The sequence below is a fragment of the Bos indicus x Bos taurus genome, chromosome 27 (genome assembly GCF_003369695.1).
Source record: "Bos indicus x Bos taurus breed Angus x Brahman F1 hybrid chromosome 27, Bos_hybrid_MaternalHap_v2.0, whole genome shotgun sequence".
Classification (NCBI taxonomy): domain Eukaryota; kingdom Metazoa; phylum Chordata; class Mammalia; order Artiodactyla; family Bovidae; genus Bos; species Bos indicus x Bos taurus.
In genome coordinates, this window is record NC_040102.1 from 1,400,293 (window position 1) to 1,420,119 (window position 19,827).

A 19,827-nucleotide genomic window follows, 5' to 3' on the forward strand; every position below is an offset into this window, starting at 1 on the left:
GTCATCTGCTCCTGTCCTCAGACTGGGATTCACATCATCGACTCCCGCAATTCCTTGGCTCTCCAGAGTCAGATGGTGCATCATGGTGCTTCTCAGCCTTCATACCTGTGTGAGCCAGTTCCTCATAATCAGTTTCTCGCGGCTTCTCTCTCCAAATATGCATATGGTAGCCCACTGGTCAAAGGCAGAATTGCAGTGGAAACTCTCATCTTTCATCCTCTTCCACAAAAGGGCTTACAGAAAATGGTGATGTATCTGAAGAACACCAGTATACACTAGACAGGACTGGAGGCCTCAGTCGGTGTTCTTTCTGCCCCAGCACCCCACCCCACCTGCTTCGGCATGCTCTTTGCAGTGAGCATGCTCTTTGCAGTGAGCATGCTCTTCGCAGTGAGCATGCTCTTCGCAGTGAGCATGCTCTTTGCAGTGAGCATGCTCTTTGCAGTGAGCATGCTCTTCGGAGCTCAGGGGTTAACAGGGCCGTTGTGGAAATGGGGTGCTTCATTCCTGCTTCTAGTCACGGTGCTGCTACTGCGTTGTCCCCACTGGTCCAAAATAACACGATTTCTGAGTGAAAAATGATGACAGTGGCAGCCTCTTGAACTTAAGTTTTTAAAAATGAACTTGTGAGCCATCTATTAGAAACGCTGGTTCAATATGTTTTCCTGCTCCTGAAAATTATGGTTTAGGGAGCATCTGCTCTTCCCGGACATCACAGTGTTCTCTGTGTCGTTCTCCCTTCCAAGTTTCTTATCTATGATGTAGACACTATTAATCACATTTTCTAGAGGATGAGACGGAAGTTCAGAGACTTGTGTAATTCATACAGGATTTTATTAGTGTTACAGACCGAAATAGGATCCCACATCCCTTGTTTCATCCATGCACAGTATGATTTCCTTCTTATTTCTGCTCCACTAGATCAGAAAACATGTATCAGGATCTTCTTGTTCGGTGGTGAACTAGAGCTAATTCACTTGGGCTTTCTATCTCTGTCTACCATGGTTACTATGAAAATTGGGTAAGAGATCTTTGAATAAGCTATTCAAAGAGTCCTAGGAAAAGAGACCCAAAATAATTTTTCCAGCATTAAAGTCACTGAGAGGAAGTATATTTTTCAATTGACTCAGGCTCTAGTATCTTTCCAGGGTTCTCTAAAACAGCTCAATCTTTTCCCATAAAATTAGCAATCTCTAATAACACAGATTGCTAAAATATTACCTTGTGTGTGTGTGTGTGTGTGTGTCTGTGCTAAGTTGTTTCAGTCATGTCCGACTCTTTGAGACGCTGTGGATGAACCCCACCAGGCTCCTCTGTCCATAGGATTCTCCAGGCAAGAATACTGAAGTGGGTGGCCATGCCTTCCTCTAGGGATCTTTGAGACCCAGGGATTGAAACCACATCTCTTATATCTCCTGCTTTGGCAGGTGGATTCTTTACCACTAGTGCCACCTGGGAGACCCCCAAATAATATCTTATCTACTATTATTTTCCCCCAGTCATTGTATTCTTTATATGGTAGCTGTGAGTTACATGAGCTACAATTTGCAGGGAAAGAACTTTTACAGAGCATGGTGGCTTTAGAGTCATTTGATGTTTAAATTAGCTTTGTGACATTTAACTATATTATCGTCTCCCTTCTACAAACCTTAGTGGATGGCACCCTAGATCTTTATGATGCCTGGAAGTTCTAAAATTCTGAATTAAATTACTTCTATGATTGAGAGATTTGGACAGGAGCCTAGGGTGTGACTCACTATTTACCGTGTTGACCAGGTAACAGGCAACATTCTAAAGCTGTCATTTTGGTTTGTATTCTTCTCTGGCATTTTGTCCTATAGCAGAAATTACAGCATATGCTATAATAATATGCTTCCTTTTTAAAATTATAAAACGAAGAAATGCTCCTTGCAAATAATTTCAACAACACATTAGGGAATTCTTCTTCATCTCAAGGTGCTTTTGTGAGGAACCAAGCATATATGCGGATTTTCACCTCAAATGAGATCATAGTAGAAGGATGCTTTTTAGGCTCAGACCCGGAAGATTCTGCCTGCAAAGCAAGAGACGGGGGTTCGGTCCATGGGTCGGGAAGATCCCCCTGGAGAAGGGAATGGCTATCCACTCCAGTATTGTTGCTTGGGAAATCCCACGGACAGTGGAACCTGGGGGGCTACAGCCCACGGGGTCGCAAAGAGTTTGACACTACTGAGTGGCTAACAGTTTCCCTTAGTCCCGGTTAGCATTATCCATTCAAAGGGTGACACCGCAGGGTTAACCTCTGCCTTTTAAGTCATTACTTTTTGGCTCTTACAGGATAGTGAATTCCAACCCATGTTCACTGGCAAAGTGAAGGTGAATATGAGAACTTTTCAGTAAAAGGCAAGCTTTAAAAACTGCCTCGGAAATGTGAGAAATCTTTGCTTTTCCAAACCCCCAAGGCTTGGCGGGTCTGAGGCAGCTGACCTCTAGAGGAGCCAGGAACGCCCCTGCAGGCAGGGCCAGCCAGCAAAGGGAAGGGGTGGACGCTTTGGGGACGGGGAGGGGGTTGGGGAGCTGGGGGAGAGATAGGCCGGGGACCCTCCCAACGTGTGCCCAGCCCGAGGGCTCTGCGGGGAGAGACGGGGGTCCGGGGGTTCCGGGGGGTCCGGGAAGCCTGCCCGCCCGGCGCCGCGATCCCACGCGTGCGCAGCCGAACCGGGCGTTGGGCAGAAGGAGGGGGCGCGCGGCCACGTGGCTCCGCAGGAATGCGCGGACGCGGGGGCGGGGCACGGCCGAGGAACGGGCAGGCGCGGCAGCCAATGGAGTCCCGGAGCTTCGAAATTAGGCCAATCACGGCGCGCGGGCGGGCCTACCTCCCTGTGGGCGGGGCCGGGGCGCATCCAGGGGCGGCTGACTCGGGGCTAGGAGAGGGGTCGGCGGAGGGACGGCGGGCGGGGGTCCCGTCCCGGCTGCAGGGTGAGTGCGGGTCAGGGAGGACGGGGTCCCGTGGCTTGAGTGCGGGCGGGGCGGGGGGCCGCTGGGGTCCTGCAGGATGAGAGCGGGCAGGGGTGTGGTTGGGGTCCTTGAAGGGCGCCGCCCGCGAGCCGACCTATCGCGGAGCTTCGGAGTTTCCTTTTTTCCTTGGGAAGCTTCCCTTCTGCCCAGGTCCGTCGAACTGGCCGATCCCACCGCACCTTGCAGTCCGGGCTGCCCGCCCACCCCAGATTTTGGGGGACGGTGCGAGGGCCGCTCGGGGCACACGCAGCCCCGGGCGTGGACAGTGCAGGTGGCGGAGCTGAGGCCCTGGAAGCGCCCCACTTATCGCGAGTCCTGGGATAACGGCAACGGATCGAGACCCACCGGCCGTCAGGAGGTGCAGGAGGCATCCGGGCCCGGCCTGGGGTCTGGATGAACCAGGGCCCAGTGAAGTACCCTGAGGAGTGGCCAGTTGGGGTGTTTAGGTCGGAAATAGTCGTTTGTATTTTCCTATAAAGGCAAAAGCCCTTGGCCCACTTTGGTGCTGCTGCTGCTGAGTCGCTTCAGTCGTGTCTGACTCTGTGCGACCCTATAGACGGCAGCCCACCAGGCTCCTCTGTCCCTGGGATTCTCCAGGCAAGAATACTGGAATGGGTTGCCATTTCCTTCTCCAATGCATGCATGCATGCTAAGTTGCTTCAGTTGTGTCCGACTCTGTGCAACCCTATGGACAGCAGCCCACCAGGCTTCTCTGTCCCTGGGATTCTCCAGGCAAGAATACTGGAGTGGGTTGCCATTTCCTTCTCCTTGGCCCACTTTAGGGTGAAGGTAATTGCTACTTTAGAAACCCTCCCTCCCGTCTTCCATGGCTGGGAGATAAACAGGTGCGTTGCCAGCCGGGACAGGTGACTTCTTATCCCTACCTGGCAACACTTCCCCTCTGGAAGAGCCTCAGTTTGAAGGTAGAAATCTGAGTAAATGTTTCAGCCCTTAACAGGACGTGAACATTCTGAGAAAGCAGCAGACATACTTGGTGCAATGTAATATTTACATTTCAATTACTGGAGGTGAAAATTCTCATGAACTCAAAGTGCAGTGGATTTTTAGCTTTTCTTTGGTTGAGCCACAAAGTCAAAATAAAGTAGCTGCCAATGTCCTGGATCTTATGCAAGAGTTACTTAATATCCCTCCAGGTAGAACATTGCAAGGAATAACATTTTTACTGTTCATCGCTTAAAATATATATTTTGAACATGTTTTCAAGGAAATAACTTTTATAATAAAGGAAAGATGAGATATACTCTGTGTAATATTAATATATTGTTATAATGTATCCCATAAGCTCTCACCGTATTTACTTGACTGGCCCTGGGGTATGGTTTGGTTAAGTGACTCCATCTGCAGTCAATATTTCAGTTATTGAAATATCAATCTCAAATATGCAGATAGCACCATCCTTATGGCAGAAAGCAAGAGGAACTAAAGAGCCTCTTGATGAGAGTTGAAAGAGGAGAGTGAAAAAGCTGACTTAAAACTCAACAATCAGAAAAGTAAGATCATGGCATCTGGTCCCATCACTTCATGGCAAATAGATGGGGAAACAATGGAAACAGTGACAGACTTTATTTTTGGGGGGCTCCAAAATCACTGCAGATGGCAGCTGCAGCCATGAAATTAAGACACTTGCTCCTTGGTAGAAAAGCTATGACCAACCTAGACAGCATATTAAAAAGTAGAGACATTACTTTGCCGACAAAGCTCTGTATAGTCAAAACTGTAGTTTTCCAGCAGTTATGTATGGATGTAACAGTCAGACCATAAAGAAGGCTGAGCGTTGAAGAATTGATGCTTTTGAACTGTGGTATTGGAGAAGACTCTTGAGAGTCCCTTGGACAGCAAGGAGAACAAACCAGTCAATCCTAAAGGAAATCAGTCCTAAATATTCATTGGAAGGGCTGATGCTGAAGCTGAAGGTCCAATCCTTTGGCCACTTGATGTGAAGAACTGACTCACTGGAAAAGACCCTGATGCTGGGAAAGATTGAAGGCAGGAGGAGAAGGGGATGACAGAGGATGAGATGGTTGGATGGCATCACCAACTCAATGGACATGAATTTGAGCCAACTCCAGGAGATGGTGAAGGACAGGGAAGTCTGGCGTGCTACAATCCATGGGGTTGCAAAGAGTTGGGCATGACTTAGTGACTGTTGTTATTGTTACAACAACAACATCATCTGCAGTTAGGTGGCTGCATGACTGTTCATAGTCAGGTGTAGACTCCCATGGTTTCCTGAAATAATTAGTCTCTCTCTCTCTCTCTCAGGCCAGGTGTTATCAAAGCAGCTATAGACAGGGATGAGGTAAAATCCAGAGTTATTAAAAATAGTTTTTTTTAATTTGTTACGTTCAAGCTTGACTTTGTTTTATTGAATTTGTTTTCTTGAAATTTTGATGTTCTCTGAAGTTTTTCTGGTGTGGTTAGAAGGTTAGAAACTTCTCTTTGGAGATTCTTGGAGATTGAGGTGTTCTGGTGGCATTCAGACCCTGGGCTGAGTTCTGGAACTGCTCACCCGACCCTGGAAGAGTCACGTCCCCTGTAGAACCTCAGTTTACTGACTTAGGAAATTGCTGGAAGGCAAGTTGTGAAAATGCATTTTAAACCAAGAATGTTCTGCATGAGAGCAAAATGAAAATGCCGTGAGTATGGCTGTGTCACTATAAATTAAAGACCCACATTGAATAATACGGTATTCTTATTGCACGAGGCGTGATAGAAAGGCTGCAATGAAAATCCAGATCTTGAGATACTCATAGCATGTTGGTGTTTATTTCACACATTACTCATAGTTTGCCCGGGTAGAAAGGGAGTGGAGTGAAACGAGACAGAAGCGGATCACAGGCATTAAACATTTATGGAGCAGGATTACTGCTCCCCAGTTAAGCCTTCTGGAAGTGTAGTTTGGGAAGTTCTGGGGCTTAGCAGTACAGAGGGGCACCGGGTCTGGGGGTGTGGGCTGGGGCCAGCAGTGGGGGCTCGGGCCCTCTCTGACCATGATGGCTGTGGGAGTGAGGCCCAGGGGAGCTGGCACGGGACCCCTGACCCACCACCAGCTCCACCCAGCACACACCCCTCACTGGGACTCCTTCCGAACTCAGACTTCAGAGAAGCAGGCCTTGAGGTCGGCTTTTGCTTCTTTACATCTTTGTTTCTGTGTGTGCCTTTTCAAAACTTTGATTATAAAAATGACCAGTCACGGGCACTGCTGTTGTTCTTTCATTTCCTGTTCTTCTTCATGTCGGGAAAGTAATGGGTACCTGCTAGTACAGAGTGCTTTCTGTGGGTTGTTGATGTTTTATGGTTCCCTTAAGCAATGTTCAAAAGATTTTTAAAAAGATTTTTTGGAGTTTTTTGTTTTAGGTTTAAAGTGTTTCTCTTCCAGGAGCCACTTTCTGATACTATAAATTGCTTTTTAAAGTAAATGTGACATCAGAGGTTGCTGCAGCCTCCCTGTGCCCTTGTGAAAGGGAGTGGGGACAAGGCCTGTGGGGGCGGGGGGAGGCCTCAGTGCTCCCAGGAGGACGGCTGAGCCAGCCTTTCCCAGGGGGCCGCTGGCCTGGTGGCCCAAGTGAGGCTCCCAGACCTGACTCAGTAGTTGCCTGGGTTCCCGAACTGGGCATTTTATGAAGAAACGAAAGGAATAGGTAAGGGTGCCCAAACAGTCCACACAATGATAACTACGCGAAGACAAGGACTTCTCCATGCTCGAGGAGGTCCGGGTCCTGAGGGTGGGGGCTTTGCTTCCTGGACTGAGGCTTTGCTCTTAATTCTTGGCCTGGAAGCTGGCAGTTTGCGGGGAACCAGAGCCTGGCAAGTGGACGTCATTTTTTTTTTTTAAAAGAAGGCACTGTGGACATTCAGCCTTCAAAGTCAAACAGATGTGAACTTTGAACTTGAGTCATTTCTCGTCGGTGTGGAGAACAGGATCTGACCATACAGGATAGGCTGAAGAGTTTTAATAGAAGTGTGCCATGCACACTTGGAGAAGGCAATGGCATCCCACTCCAGTACTCTTGCCTGGAAAATCCCATGGATGGAGGAGCCTGGTAGGCTGCAGTCCGTGGGGTCGCTAAGAGTCGCACACGACCGGGACTTCACTTTGACTTTTCACTGTCATGCATCGGAGGAGGAAATGGCAACCCACTCCAATGTTCTTGCCTGGAGAATCCCATGGACAAAGGAGCCTGGTGGGCTGTCGTCTATGGGGTCGCATAGAGTCGGACACTACTGAAGCGACTTAGCAGCAGCAGCAGCAGCCATGCACACTCAATGTTTTATTCTGTTATTCACGTTCTTTCTCTGAAGAGAAGATGGAGTGGTGACTGACTTGAAGGAGCTTGAGAGTGTTGAGCTGAAAGGGTCTCCGCAGAGGCCTGGAAGGCCTTGGTGGGTGTTATTGTTCAGTTGCAAGGTTGTGTCCAGCTGTTTGTGACCCCGTGGACTGTAGCCCACCAGGCTCCTCTGTCCATGGGATTCTTCAGGCAAGAATACTGGAGTGGTTGCCATGCTCTCCTCCAGAGGATCTTCCTGATCAAGAGATTGAACCTGTGTCTCCTGCATTGCAGATGGGTTGTTTACCCACTGAGCCACCGGGGAAGCCCAGGAGGCCTTGGACCCAGGAGGATGTCGGGGTCTCTGGCGCAGGGAGTTGTGCGGGTGCTCTGCCTTGCTTCAGCAGTGGCATGCAAGGGCTTGGAAGTGCAGGGATTTGCCTAGCGGTGGGGATGGGACGCCTGTGTGGGCCAGTGTAGAAACAACCCAGGATTTCCAGAGTTAGATGTGATTCCAAGTCAGGAGCCAGAGTCCGCTTCTGGGCAAGGAGCGCTGAGCTCTGATGGAAGGAATTCGGCGTGTCTTTTCACTCCCTGCGTGTGCAGGTCTGAGCCTGGCTGGGAGATGCCGGGAGGCCAAGTGTGGGGCTGGAGCTTGGGCTGGTGCAACCGTCAGCTCCCCCTGGGGGACGTGGCCTTGGCCCCGGCAGCCCGCTCGCTGTGAAACTGATAAGACATCAATGCACGCTTTGTTCTCAAGCCCTGGACTGGGCAGTGGCCAGTGGGCAGCCCTGATTCCGTCCGTCAGAGAAGCTGAGTCGGATGTTGCTTGCATGGCTGGGGACTCAGCCTGCGGGCCCTTCTGCCAGACAGTGCGGGGGCCAGGCCTGGTGTCAGAGTTCTTGTCCCGGGGGACATGGCCTTGGTCGCTCTTCTGTTGGAACTAAAATCAGACCCAGGCCGATTTTAGACCTCCCAGGGGTCTGCGGAGGACAGAGTCCCGCTTCGGGTCCAGAACTGATTGGGGCCTGGAGGGAACCTGCTGGGCCTGCCGCTGGCCTCTGTTCTGGAAAAGCGTTTAGACACGCGCTGCTCGCAGTGACTTAATAGGAAGGAATGAAAGGTGCAGCGTTTGCCAGACGGCAGGAGTGTTTAGGACGTGAATCGCAGGTAGTCGAGGGGGAGAGAATTGTTTCCAGGGTGTGCGTCCCTGCAGCCCGTCTGGGCCAACAGGAGGGCAGGGGACCCTGGCGCCCATCTCCCCCGTGTGTGGGTTGGGGTGGGGACCCCGGGGAGGCCAGGCGGTCGAGGGCGTCCTGGGCTTCACAGCAAGGTGCTCCCCCCAGTGCCCCCTCGGTCTGCAGGGTGGTCCGAGCCGTTGTCGGGTGGGTGGGCGTCCGTAGGGAGGGACCAGGTGGGGCCAGGCTGCCCTACACTGGGCGGGCCGCTGCGCCGACACGTGATGGAAGGCTCCAGTCTGGGGGGACAGCGGCTTCGCCTGCATCTGCCTGATGTAATCACACGTGCACGCGGCGCCCTTCCTGCTCTGCGGGAGGAGTTACTTGCATTTCCCGTAAATAAGGGGGCACTCCTGCTGCAGCGTGACCCCTCAGATGGGTCCACCAGGCGGGCAGCAGGTGCCCGTGCAAAGAAGGCAGGGGCTTGGATGTCAGCCCAGGGTTTCCCCAAATTCCTTCCGTCCCAAGGCGGGATGCCGTGTCTGTCAGGGTGATTTTTGAGAGCTGGAATTTACTTTATGCAAGAAACTGCTGGGCGTGTGGGTCCCAGGAGGAGGGGCGGGTGGGGGTGCGTCTCTGGCCTCCTCCCCTCCTCCCTGCTCCCCTCCTCCCTGCTCCCCTCCTCCTGGTCCGCGGGGCTCTTGGTCCTTGCACAAGTGCTGAACTGCCCCTGGCGGGTGTGCTTGGGGCCTGTCCTCGGTTGGGCCGTGTGCCGGGGGAGGTGACAGGGAGGCCTGGACAGATGGACGGCCAGCTCCAGCCAGTGACAGGGCCCGGGGTGTCGCCCCCTGTCGGCGCTGCCCCCTTCGCAGGGGTGACTTTCTCCTGTTTGATGACTGTAACACTGGCTTTGTGAAAAGATTTCTCAGACGTGGCCAAGTAAAGGCAGAATTAACTTTGTCCTTGGTGAGTTCTGAAAGGAAGGGGTCGTGTGTCTAGATGGTTCTGAGAGGAGGCTCTCGGGCTGGATTGCGTGACCGTGGACACCCATGTTTGTGTCTGGAGGCAGGAGGGCTTCAGGAGCCCATAGAGGGGGCATTTGGGCTGCAAGTCTGGGCCCCTGGCCCTCGGTGGGGGCGGCAGGGTGGTGGTCCTCCTGACTCTCGACTCTGGCTCAGCACCAGTGTGGGGCAGGGCCCGCTGGGTCTGGGGGGCACCCCGTGTCCAGTCTCGTGCAGGTTGCTGGTTTAGAGGTTTGAGGGGAGGAGAGCTGGACCAGGAGGGGCGAGGAGCATCGCCCAGGGCTGCCCCGCCCTCGGTGTGTCTGAAAGCAGTCTACGCGTCAGCTATGGCTCTGGGCTCCGATCCTTGTTCGGAGGCCCTGATGAGTAGTCAATGCGTTTCCACGCCTGTAAGCCTGCGGATGATGGCGTGGGCGGCAGCCAGAGCTCCACAGGTTGGTTCCTGTGGTCCCGCGTGTCACGGCATGGGGCCTATAGGGACCGCGTCTGGGGAGGTCCAGGTGACTCCCCGGGGAGGGGGCACACCGTGGGTAGAGCTGTCACCGCCCCCCCTCCAGGTCAACAGGAGTGGCAGAGCTCTGTCCTGGAGCCTGCACCCTGAGGGGCTGGGCAGACATGGGGATGGGGTCAGCGCTGCTGTGGAGGCCAGGGCGGCAGTGGGGCTCTATTTCCTGACTTTTGGCCACACCTGTGTCCCCCCAGCCATCTGTCCCCTGCTCCTCCAGCTGTGTCCCCAGCCCCACAGTGTCCACCTCTCCTGTCCCTGCCTCCCCGTCTGGTTCCCTGGGATTGAATCCTGTCACCAGACCCGCCCAGGATGGGCTTCCCAAGGAAGGGGTGTGTCCCTTCCTGCTGGCAGATCAGAGAGCAGGCAGGAAGCGGGAGGGGGAGACACAGAGACATAGAGAGATGGGGCCAAAGACCGAGAGGTACAAGACAGACACAGAGAGGGAGAGATATGGAGAGATACAGAGACACAGGGAGATACAGAGACACAGGGAGACACAGAGATGGGGCCAGAGACACCGAGATACAAGGACAGAGAGGGAGAGACATGGAGAGACACAGGGAGACACAGAGACGTAGAGACAGGGCCAGAGACACAGAGACAAGGCCAGAGATACCGAGATACAGGACAGACACAGAGAGGGAGAGACATGGAGGGACACAGAGACACCACAGCAGGGAGGGAGGATGGGAGCTCAGTCTGCAAGGTGAGGGGATTCGCACCTGGAAGTGTGCACGAGGAAGTTGGTTTGTAAGGATTTGAGGCCAAGGCAGCAGAGCCAGGAGGCTCGGGTGTGGCCAGCAGGGTGTGGGCTATGGTTCCCCGTGAGCGCTCCTCCCAGGAGTTCTCAGGGGTTGATCCCCAGGGCGAAGCACCATTTGGAAAAGACAGTGAACATTTGCCGATTAGCTGCTGTCTCACAGTCTCTGCTGCATGGAATAAATTGCTTCTATTCACTCTTTTTTCTTTTTTTTGGTGGGGAGCGGACTCAGGCCTCATGGAAGTGGCCTCAGTCTGATGTGAGCAGAGAAACAGGCGACCCAAGACACACCACAGCGGGGCCCTGAGGGTGCTCGGCACCCCGTGCCCTCTGTGGTCAGGTTCAATGGTCACCAAGTAGACATCCCCCGGCAGCTGCGTTCCTGGCCTGGCTTATTGGGAGAGCTGCTTTTTCTTCTTTCCCCTTCCTCTCTCCACTCTCCTTCCTTCCTTCATTCTTGTTTCTGTGAGCATCACATTTACTTAAAAATCTACGAAAACATTCAGTGAAAAGGCTTGTTGTGTTTTTGACTTAACTTAGAGTTAAGTTCATGGAGCCTTCCCAACAAGATATGTGAGCTTTTCACTCCCCTCCTGGATCTCCGTGTGGAGGTAGATAGAGCCTTTCTCCCGTGAGCTCGCTCGGAAGTTTGTGGTTTTAGACAGAGACGGGCCTGGCGGCAGTGAGCCCATCAGGATTCCGCATCCAAGCATCCCCAGGCCCTGTCCCCGGGTTTGAGGTGTGTTGGCTCCAACTCATGGCATATGTCCAGTCCTTGTGGGGCACCCTGGGTCCCCCGACAGTCTTCAGCACAGTCTGTGGTGGCTGGACTCTGGGAGCCCGAGCTGGGTGGGTTGGGCACAGGCTCGGCCTATAATCTGTGCCCCACCTCGTGTGACTGGGCGGCACCAACAACCAGGGGGTGAGTGCCGTCGGCCCCCAGCCCCGCAGCCGCTGATGGGCGTCCCTTTATCTTGGTTCACAGTGACGATGCCGGGGCCCTGGGCCAGAGGGGAGCCCTGAACAGGGTCTCCCCAGATATGCTCCCGCATCCCAGGTACTCATGCTGTTTCTCCGCAGGGATGACGTTGGTGGCGACTGCACCCCCTTCCTCACTCTCTGGACCCCGAGCCCCCGGGGGAAATACCCGCTGGAAAGGCAGCAGGTCCCAGACCCTTGGGGCATCCATGGCGCTCTCCCTGCAGATCTGCAGAGATGGCTCAGCTGCTGGAAACCTCACCGGAGCAAAGACTCAGGCTATTTCCATGAAACTCTGACAAAAAAAAAGCTAGTGACGGTGGCACTTCTGTAGCTGCCCAGGCTCTGAGGCGGAGTCCTGGCCGAACTGTGGGCCCACCCCGTGCTCTGCCTGGCTTTCCAGGCAGCCGCTTCCATCACACGTGCTGGCTTTTGTTGGAAACCACAGCCCTAAACTGGAGAAGGACAGTGATAATTCCCAGGGCCTGGCAGCCCAGACCGGTGTTACCTCCTGCTGCTCGTCCGCCGGGGGTGGGGGGGCTTGTGAGAAGGCCAGGCTTGTCCGCTGTCCCTGGGTCAGTCGTGGGCCAAGCGGGCTCCACGCTGTCCCCGAAAGCACTGTCTGCAAACCCAGTGGGCAGCCAGGAGGCAGCAGGCGCCGGCCCGAGGCTGCGGGGAGGCCAGAGAAGGTGGGAGGAGACCCGGCTCTCGTCCGCCCAGCGTCGGGGAGTGAGCTTCCCAGGGTGATGCCTGCACGGAGCACAGCATGGACACGGGCACCCAGGCCCCCAAACCCAGAGGCAGGTCCTGTGTGCGTGAGCTTCCTGAACAGTCTCCTTCTCAGGAAGGTGGTTTCCCGCCAATGCTGGTTTTGGAGTGTCGTGATCTTCTGAATTCCATACACGTCACACACACAGACCAGGGTGCCGGGGCTGGTCCCAGTGCCAGCTGTGCCCCGGGGACAAGCCCCGGGTGTCCTCTCGTCCACAGTTGGAAGACTAGGATGGCTGCGTGGTGCATCTCAGTGTCCTGGGAGCTCAGCAGGTGAACGGTGGTTGTTCTGTAGGATCAGGCTCCAGAGCAAGACAGACACTGGCGTGTTCTTTTGTCTTGTCCCGTGTTAGCAGTGGAAAAGGGGAAATCACTTAGACTATGTATTATGCATTTTAAGTAGGACAAATAGCATTAATGAGATTTGTACAGTGTGGTTTAAGATGAGTAAACGACGCAATAGAGAAACCCAAGGAATCTGTAACACTTGGAAAACCCTGAGATCTGGTGCGCCTGTGCGTCTGGCTTCTCTGAATTAGCCCGGCTGTGGGCCAGTGGTGTCTGCTCGATGGACGACGGGGCTAGGGTCCCACAGAGTGGTGCGCGGGCGCTGCTCTGCCCTGATGCCAGCCCCAGGGCCTGCGCGGGTCCTCAGATTGCTCTGGACTCGGCTGCTTTGCACTGGGAGAGGGAGGCAGTGTCTCCACCCCTGACTGTGGTGAGGGTGTGAAGACAGCAGCGCCTATCGCCCCAGGAGCCCTGAGAACGTCAGGTTCTTCTTTCCTCGATTCCTCCCAGGCATTTTTGAATTTCCTCTTGGGAAATGATATATCAGCTGATGTCACCCCCTTCTGTGTTCTCCTGACTGCAAGTCCTCCTGGCCTTCCTCCTGTTTCCTCCTTGTAGCTTCCTGGGCCTCCATGTGCATGTGTGTGTATGCACACACCTCTGTGTGCACACATGCGAGCACACGTGTATGTGATGTGTGCACACACCTCTGTGTGCATGCATGTAAACACAAGTATATGTATGTGTGTACATCTGTGTGTGCCCATGTGCGAGCACACATGTATGTAATGCTTCCACACACCTCTGCGCACGTGTGTGAGCACACATATATGTATGTGCACACACCTCTGTGCCCGTATGTGAGCACGTCTATGTACGTAGGCACACATCTGTGTGTGCATGCATGCAAACACTCCTGTATGTATGTTTGCACATACCTCTGCGTACGTGTGCGATCACACGAATATGTATGTGCACACCTTTGCATGTGTGAGCACATGTGTATGTATGTGTGCACACACCTCTGTGATGTGTGCTTCCCTGCTGTGACTTTGCAGAGCAGGACATGGCAGGTGTGGGCTGAGGATCTGCTGACTTTATATGGAAGCAGTGGTGTTGCATTCACTGTCGGAAGCCGGTGTCTGCTGGTGAGGGTGAAAGGCTCAGGTTGTCCGCTACTGTCCCAGCTCCCCCAGGCTTCGAGCCCCCTGACCCTTGTGGTCTGCGCATGTTGTCATGATGGTTTGGAGACTGTACTCGGTCCCTCTTCCAGAGGGTGTCTCTAAGTGTTGTGTGGCGTCTGTGGGGGCCTTCCCTGGCACTCATCTGGGACCCTGAGAACCAGGAAGTCACGTCTGTTAAGTTTATCTTCCCATAATGGTTCTGGTGGAGCCCAGGCAGGTGTCTGGGGGTATCAACGCCGTAAACAGTGTCCTTGGTTCACAGGATGCCTCCTTGGGAGCGTGGGACCAGACCTCCCGTGGCCTGCCTGGTGTGGCACGCATCTCAGACCACTTGTGAGGAAATAGGAAGGCAGGAAATAGAAAGGATGAAGCAGGACCTGGGATCCAGCCCAGGCCTGCGGGTTCACCGACGCGCTCGCTCCAAAGGGCTTGAGAAAACAGCTAGCCTCCTCCTCAGTCCTCAGAAACTAACTCTTCACCCCAAACTGGTAAAGATTTAGTTGAAGGAAGAAGAAAAATGCTTGGGCTTTCGCGTCCATTTCCCCCTCAGCACACGTGTGAGGTTCAGCAGGGACTTGGCATCCCGAGCAGGGAGGGGTCCAGCCAGTGCCTCCTGCGTGTGGTTCCAGGTGCCGTCAAGACACCGGGAGTCTCTTCTCCGCCTCGCTTTGCCCTGAGTGTTATTCCCGGGAGGTTACGGTCCTCACTGCAGCCACCAATGAACACCCACTTTTTCCTCCCCTCAGGCTGTCCGTGGGCACCCAGTGGCACCAGGGCCACCACCGCCCGGCCCTGACAGCCGAGCCTCCTCCTGCGGCCCTGCACGCCCCAAAGCCCAGAGCACGGTGGCCGTGGCAGCATGGATCAGCCGGGCCTGCCAGCTCCCGCCCGAGAAGGTAACGGGCTGCGCGTGGGCGGCGGGCAGGTGGGTGGGCACATGTGGGCTCTCTTCCAGGTATGGTCCACCTGGGGGGGTTCCCTGGGGAGCCTGGAAGGTCGTGCAGACATAGGGCGCCAGGTGTGCAGGCTGCTAACCCACACCATCTCCCGCAGCTGGTGGCTGTTTCCTGGCTGGACACTAGGGCTAAGACCAGGGTTGAAGCATGTTGGTGCCACATTTAACATGATAGTACTCTAATCCTTACATGACTTTCTGGGTAATTAACATCTGTAACAGTTAGCAATGGGGTTAATAGACTGGCTGTGCCGCATGGCATGCAGGGTCTAGTTCCCTGACCAGGGATCAGACCTCCACCTCCTGCATGGGCAGCGTGGAGTCTGAGCCACTGGGCCACCAGGGAAGTCCCCTTCTTAATGATTCAGCGATACTTTAGGTATGATTTGCCCCATTATAAAAGTGAAATTGTCCTCCTAAAAATTCCCTTGAATGTGAAGAGGGAGCTAAAAAATCATCGAGGTCATGCTTCCCTCACCGCTACGACACCTGTATTTTGATCAGGTTTCTGTCTTTTCATTCGTATTTCTTTTCTACATGATAGTAACTGTTGAATATCCATTGTTAAAACTGTTGACTGTACGTTTTTACATTATTCTTAAGACTTTATTATTTCCCATGTCAGTCCGAGGCTCTCACAGCTGTCGTTTCCAGTGGCGGCATGGCGTTCTGTACATAGTGTCCTTCTGTGTTCAGGTGGGAAAGCTCCATCCATGTCCAGCCTGCCATCAGGGACCTGGGCCTTTTCTAGAAGCTTCCTAGGCACCAAGTCAAATCGCCTGGATGCAGCAGGATTTGGGAAGAAGTGGTGCGGCAGAGAAGTGTGTGGCTTTGAGGGTTTCCCAAACAGCTGCTCGGGTTTGAACGTCATCCTCAGGACACACGAGCTGATGACTGAGAACATGTGTGCATCTCTCCTGGCATCAGTTTGCCTCCTCCTTGGGATGACAGAACTGGAGTAGCCCTGACCTCAGGAGGTAACATTCCTAAAACTCTTAGAGGTGGGGCCCCTAGAGGCGCTCAGAGAATCAAATTAGAAGATGCAAGTCCCAGATGCAAACACCATTACAAGGTGGTCCAGGGGTCTCAGGATGCAGATCTCAACATTTAATGATTGTAAATGCTTCTGAACTGTGGTGCTGCAGAAGACTTTGAGAGTCCCTTGGACAGCAAGATCAAACCAGTCCATCCTAACAGAGATCAACCCTGAATACGCATTGGAAGGACTGATGCTGAACCTGAAGCTCCAGTACTCTGGCCAGCTGATGCGAAGAGCTGACTTAATAGAAAAAACCCTGATGCTGGGAAAGATAGAAGGCAGGAGAAGAAGGGGCCAACAGAGGATGAGATGGTTGGATGGCATCACTGACTCAGGGGACATGAATTTGAGCAAACCCCAGGAGATAGTAAAGGATAGGGAAGCCTGGCATGCTGCAGTCCATGGGGTCACACAGAGTTGGACACAACTTAGGGACTGAACAGCAACAATAAGCCACCAGAAACTAAAACCTTTCTGTAATTAGTAACAAAAAAAAGTGAGTCCTGGCAGGGAAAGGAAGTCATCAGTGGCACCATATCCATGCTGATTCAGGACAGTCCTCGTCCACTGCCTGGTGATGTGCAATGAGCTCACGCAGAGGCAAGGACAGCGGGCAGCGTCCAGCGGGGGAGGGGCCTGGCCTTCAGAGGGGGGGCTTTGTTCTGCAGACCCTGCTGCCCCCAGGGACCTGCTCCCAGCTGTGACACGCAGAGCCTGGAGGTGGCGGGGGGGCCCGCTATGAATAGCCCCTTGTTGGTTGGTCTGTTTGCAGCCTGGTCCTTCTTAAAGCTCTTCTTCTTCATAACAGTAAAAGGAATTAAAAACAAATAGCCTTCATCTGAAACAGGAGAAACATCATATGTTGGGTTAAGCTTGCAGATTTAATCAGCTGTGGTCTGAGAACCCAGGAACAATATATATAGCTTTGATCTCTGGCCTTAAAAATGAGTATTCTTTTAGTCTTTTCTCTTAATGTGTTAATTTGTAACAAGTCTTTAAAAACCATTAATGGGTCAGCGGTGCTGGGGTTATCTCCTCAGAGGATGGACAGCCTACCTGGCTTCCTCCCTGCCAGCCAGCACTCCCGACTCCAGGCCTCCGTCACTGTGTGGGCTGACTGCGGCATTCATTCGGTCCTCGTCTGCCAGGAGCTGTGGGCAGCTGGGATAGGCTGGGCCTGACAGAGTTCTCCTTCCCATCTCTCTCTGCAGCTGCCTGCCTGCCTCCTTGCCTTTTTTTTTTTGCTAAATCATTAAGTATTCAGTTTATTCACTGAAATAAACTGGTGAACACATCTTAGAGCAAGAAGTCTCTTCAAGAGAAAAATAAAATTTTCCAGAACATTTTCCAAGTATAGTTGTCATCATTTCCTTAAATCCACACTTGCCAAATGAATGTGACAGGGACATAATGCCAATTAAATACCCTGACAAAAGCGATGTTTCAACTTAGCGATGTCACGGGTCATGCTGGACAGTGTGGAGGTTCATGACGGTGCGAGTCAGAACCACGGGCTGGCCTTTCGTCACCCTTCTCCTTTGGGGTTACACCATGCAGCCCCTGGACTTCGAGAATTAGGTGAAGCACACCTAAAATCAAATTGATGAAAACTGTTACAAAGAGAAGAGTTTTATAATTTATTGAACTACATGGGCGCTAAGATAACCTGGGAGGGGTCAGAACAAAACATGATCTGTGGGACCTGAGACACAGGGTCTCCCGGGACCACCGTCACTCATTTCTTTTTAGAACAACGTATTTTTAAGTACAATTTATTTAGTATTTTTATACTTAATGTATAGAAAACTCAGGTAGACACAGATGGTTTTAATGCCATTTCACATTTTAATTCCAGCATATACTATTTTTTCTTTTTTCTTAAAAATTTTTAGAGGTCTTCTAGTGATCTGAGATTACAGCAGATACAGTGAGTGTTCTGGTCCTTTAGATTCAGCTGATTTTTTTTTTCCTTTTAAAAGTCTGCGTGAGGGATCTTATTGTTTGTAAGAGTCATGTAAGAGTCATGTGAAAACTCTTGTATCAGCAAATCTTTGCATCTCCTCTCTTTCCCTCCAAAAGAGCGTAACCCAGCTGACACAGGTAACTCACAGCTTTACCCTGAAGATGGTATGCGCAGCTGCCAGAATGCACAGAACAGGTGAAGTCATTGCACTGATTGCATAGGAACCGCTGAAGTGAACTTGATCCTTGCCTGGTGGCTTATTTAGTGTTACTCCAAGTTGATTTTTACTCGTGCGGTTCTAAGACCAGAGTGTAAAACGTAGCAAGGGCTTTTTCTCTTCCTTTCTGTCTCGCCTGCTTTTTCTTCCCAGCCTGTGAGTTGAGGTTCCTTCCAAGAGGAAACACAGATGTATGCCCCAAGCCTGGTGGCACCGACTTTTCCCAGTAGAAAGGTGGGGGCCTGGAGGGGGCGGGGAGCGCTATCACACCTCTGGTGCCCACCTGGGTGCCCACTGCTGGCTGACTGCCTGTCGTGTGTTCAGGAGAGAGGAAGTCGTTCTCCTGGTAATAAACACTAACAGTGTGATTTGCGTGACCTTCAACTTCAGAGAATGAAGTCAAGTATGACACTAATAACAACGAGGAGGAGGAGGAGGGGGAACAGCTCGATCTGGACAGCGGAGACGAAGCTCCAGAGGCCGACAGGCAGGCTCCGGGCTCTGCCGAGGCAGGGGACGCTGGGGCAGATGCTCCTGCCACCGCTGCCACTGCCGCCACCGCGGGACCCTGTGCATCCTCCGGCCACCACCCAGGGACCAGCCAGCCCACCTGCGGGTTAGACCGTCCAGGGGAAGGTAGGGTCCAGGAGCCCAAAATCTATCATATGTCTGTGATGTGCTGTGGACAGAAATGACTTGATTCAAGTTTGGCCAAGATTTCTCTTCTTTGTTCTGTTTTCTGTGGTTTTCAATCTTGTCCATGTTTTTTTCTGTTTATGTTCTGGAAGAAACAGGTATGTTTTTTCCTAATAAAAATGGCCTCATCATAGTTTGTCACTATCTTACATGAAACGTTATTTCAAAATAATTCTATTTGATATGAAATGTACAAGTTTAATTTGTGTTTTAAAGTCTGGAGGTGGAGTTGGTCACTTTTATTCGGTCCAATGGTCTGGTTGGTACCTTCACCAGCTCTCCATGTGGTTAATGATGCCCCACTTCTGGCAGCTTCTAACCTACTCGTCTCAGTGGAGGAGCTGCCCTGGGCTCAGCCAGGCTGTGTGCCCCTGGTTCCCAAGGTCACGCTCACCCCTCGGATGCCCCAAAGCACCGTGCTCCCAGGCCTGGGGTCTCCCGGGCCAGCAGGGCGTGTCAGCCAAGTCTTGCACAGCTGGGCGTGTCTTCCACAGTCTCCTTTCATCCTCAGGATGTGAAAAAGGACCTGGAGTGGAACCACTGAAACCCGGGGTCCCGTCAAGAGTCAACCCCTACTCCGTCATTGACATCACGCCCCTCCAGGAAGACCAGCCGCCACCCCCAGACCCGGATGCCGAGGGGGAGGGTGGGGGCCTGCACGTGCCCAGTGGGTACTTGGTGCCAGTGCCCTGCGGTTATGCCGTGCCCTCCAGCCTGCCACTGCTGCTGCCAGCCTACACCAGCCCCGTGCTGCCTGCCCCACCCGCTGACCCCGCAGGTAGGGGGCCCTGAGACTGTGCCCCGGCTGCTCAGTGGGGACTGGTCAAGGAGAGGCTTGGAGTGTTGTCTGCAGTGTCGTGGAGCAGCCTGGGCTCTGTCCCCACCCCTGGCCTCCTTCCCCCAGACGCCCCCACACCTTGTGCCTGTGGGCGGCACTGTCCACGTCGTGTGTCTCTGTGCCCTCGTGTCATCCCTTCATGGG

At 53.0% G+C, this 19,827-nt stretch overlaps 1 protein-coding gene across 3 annotated transcripts in view; it reads left to right on the top strand.

Moving 5' to 3' along the window:
• Positions 1 to 2,861: 2,861 nt before the first annotated feature.
• The window catches only part of ARHGEF10 (Rho guanine nucleotide exchange factor 10), a 61,641-nt gene continuing 44,675 nt past the window's right edge, over positions 2,862 to 19,827 (top strand). For 2 of the 3 annotated variants that reach the window (XM_027530218.1, XM_027530219.1), the window contains exons 1-4: positions 2,871 to 2,958; positions 14,722 to 14,871; positions 18,540 to 18,785; positions 19,357 to 19,623. In XM_027530218.1, coding sequence (XP_027386019.1) covers positions 14,835 to 14,871; positions 18,540 to 18,785; positions 19,357 to 19,623 — 550 coding nt within the window. In that variant the 5' untranslated portion in view covers positions 2,871 to 2,958; positions 14,722 to 14,834. Of the gene's footprint in view, positions 2,959 to 14,721; positions 14,872 to 18,539; positions 18,786 to 19,356; positions 19,624 to 19,827 lie in introns of all 3 variants that reach the window. The other variant, XM_027530220.1, reaches the window with a different exon arrangement.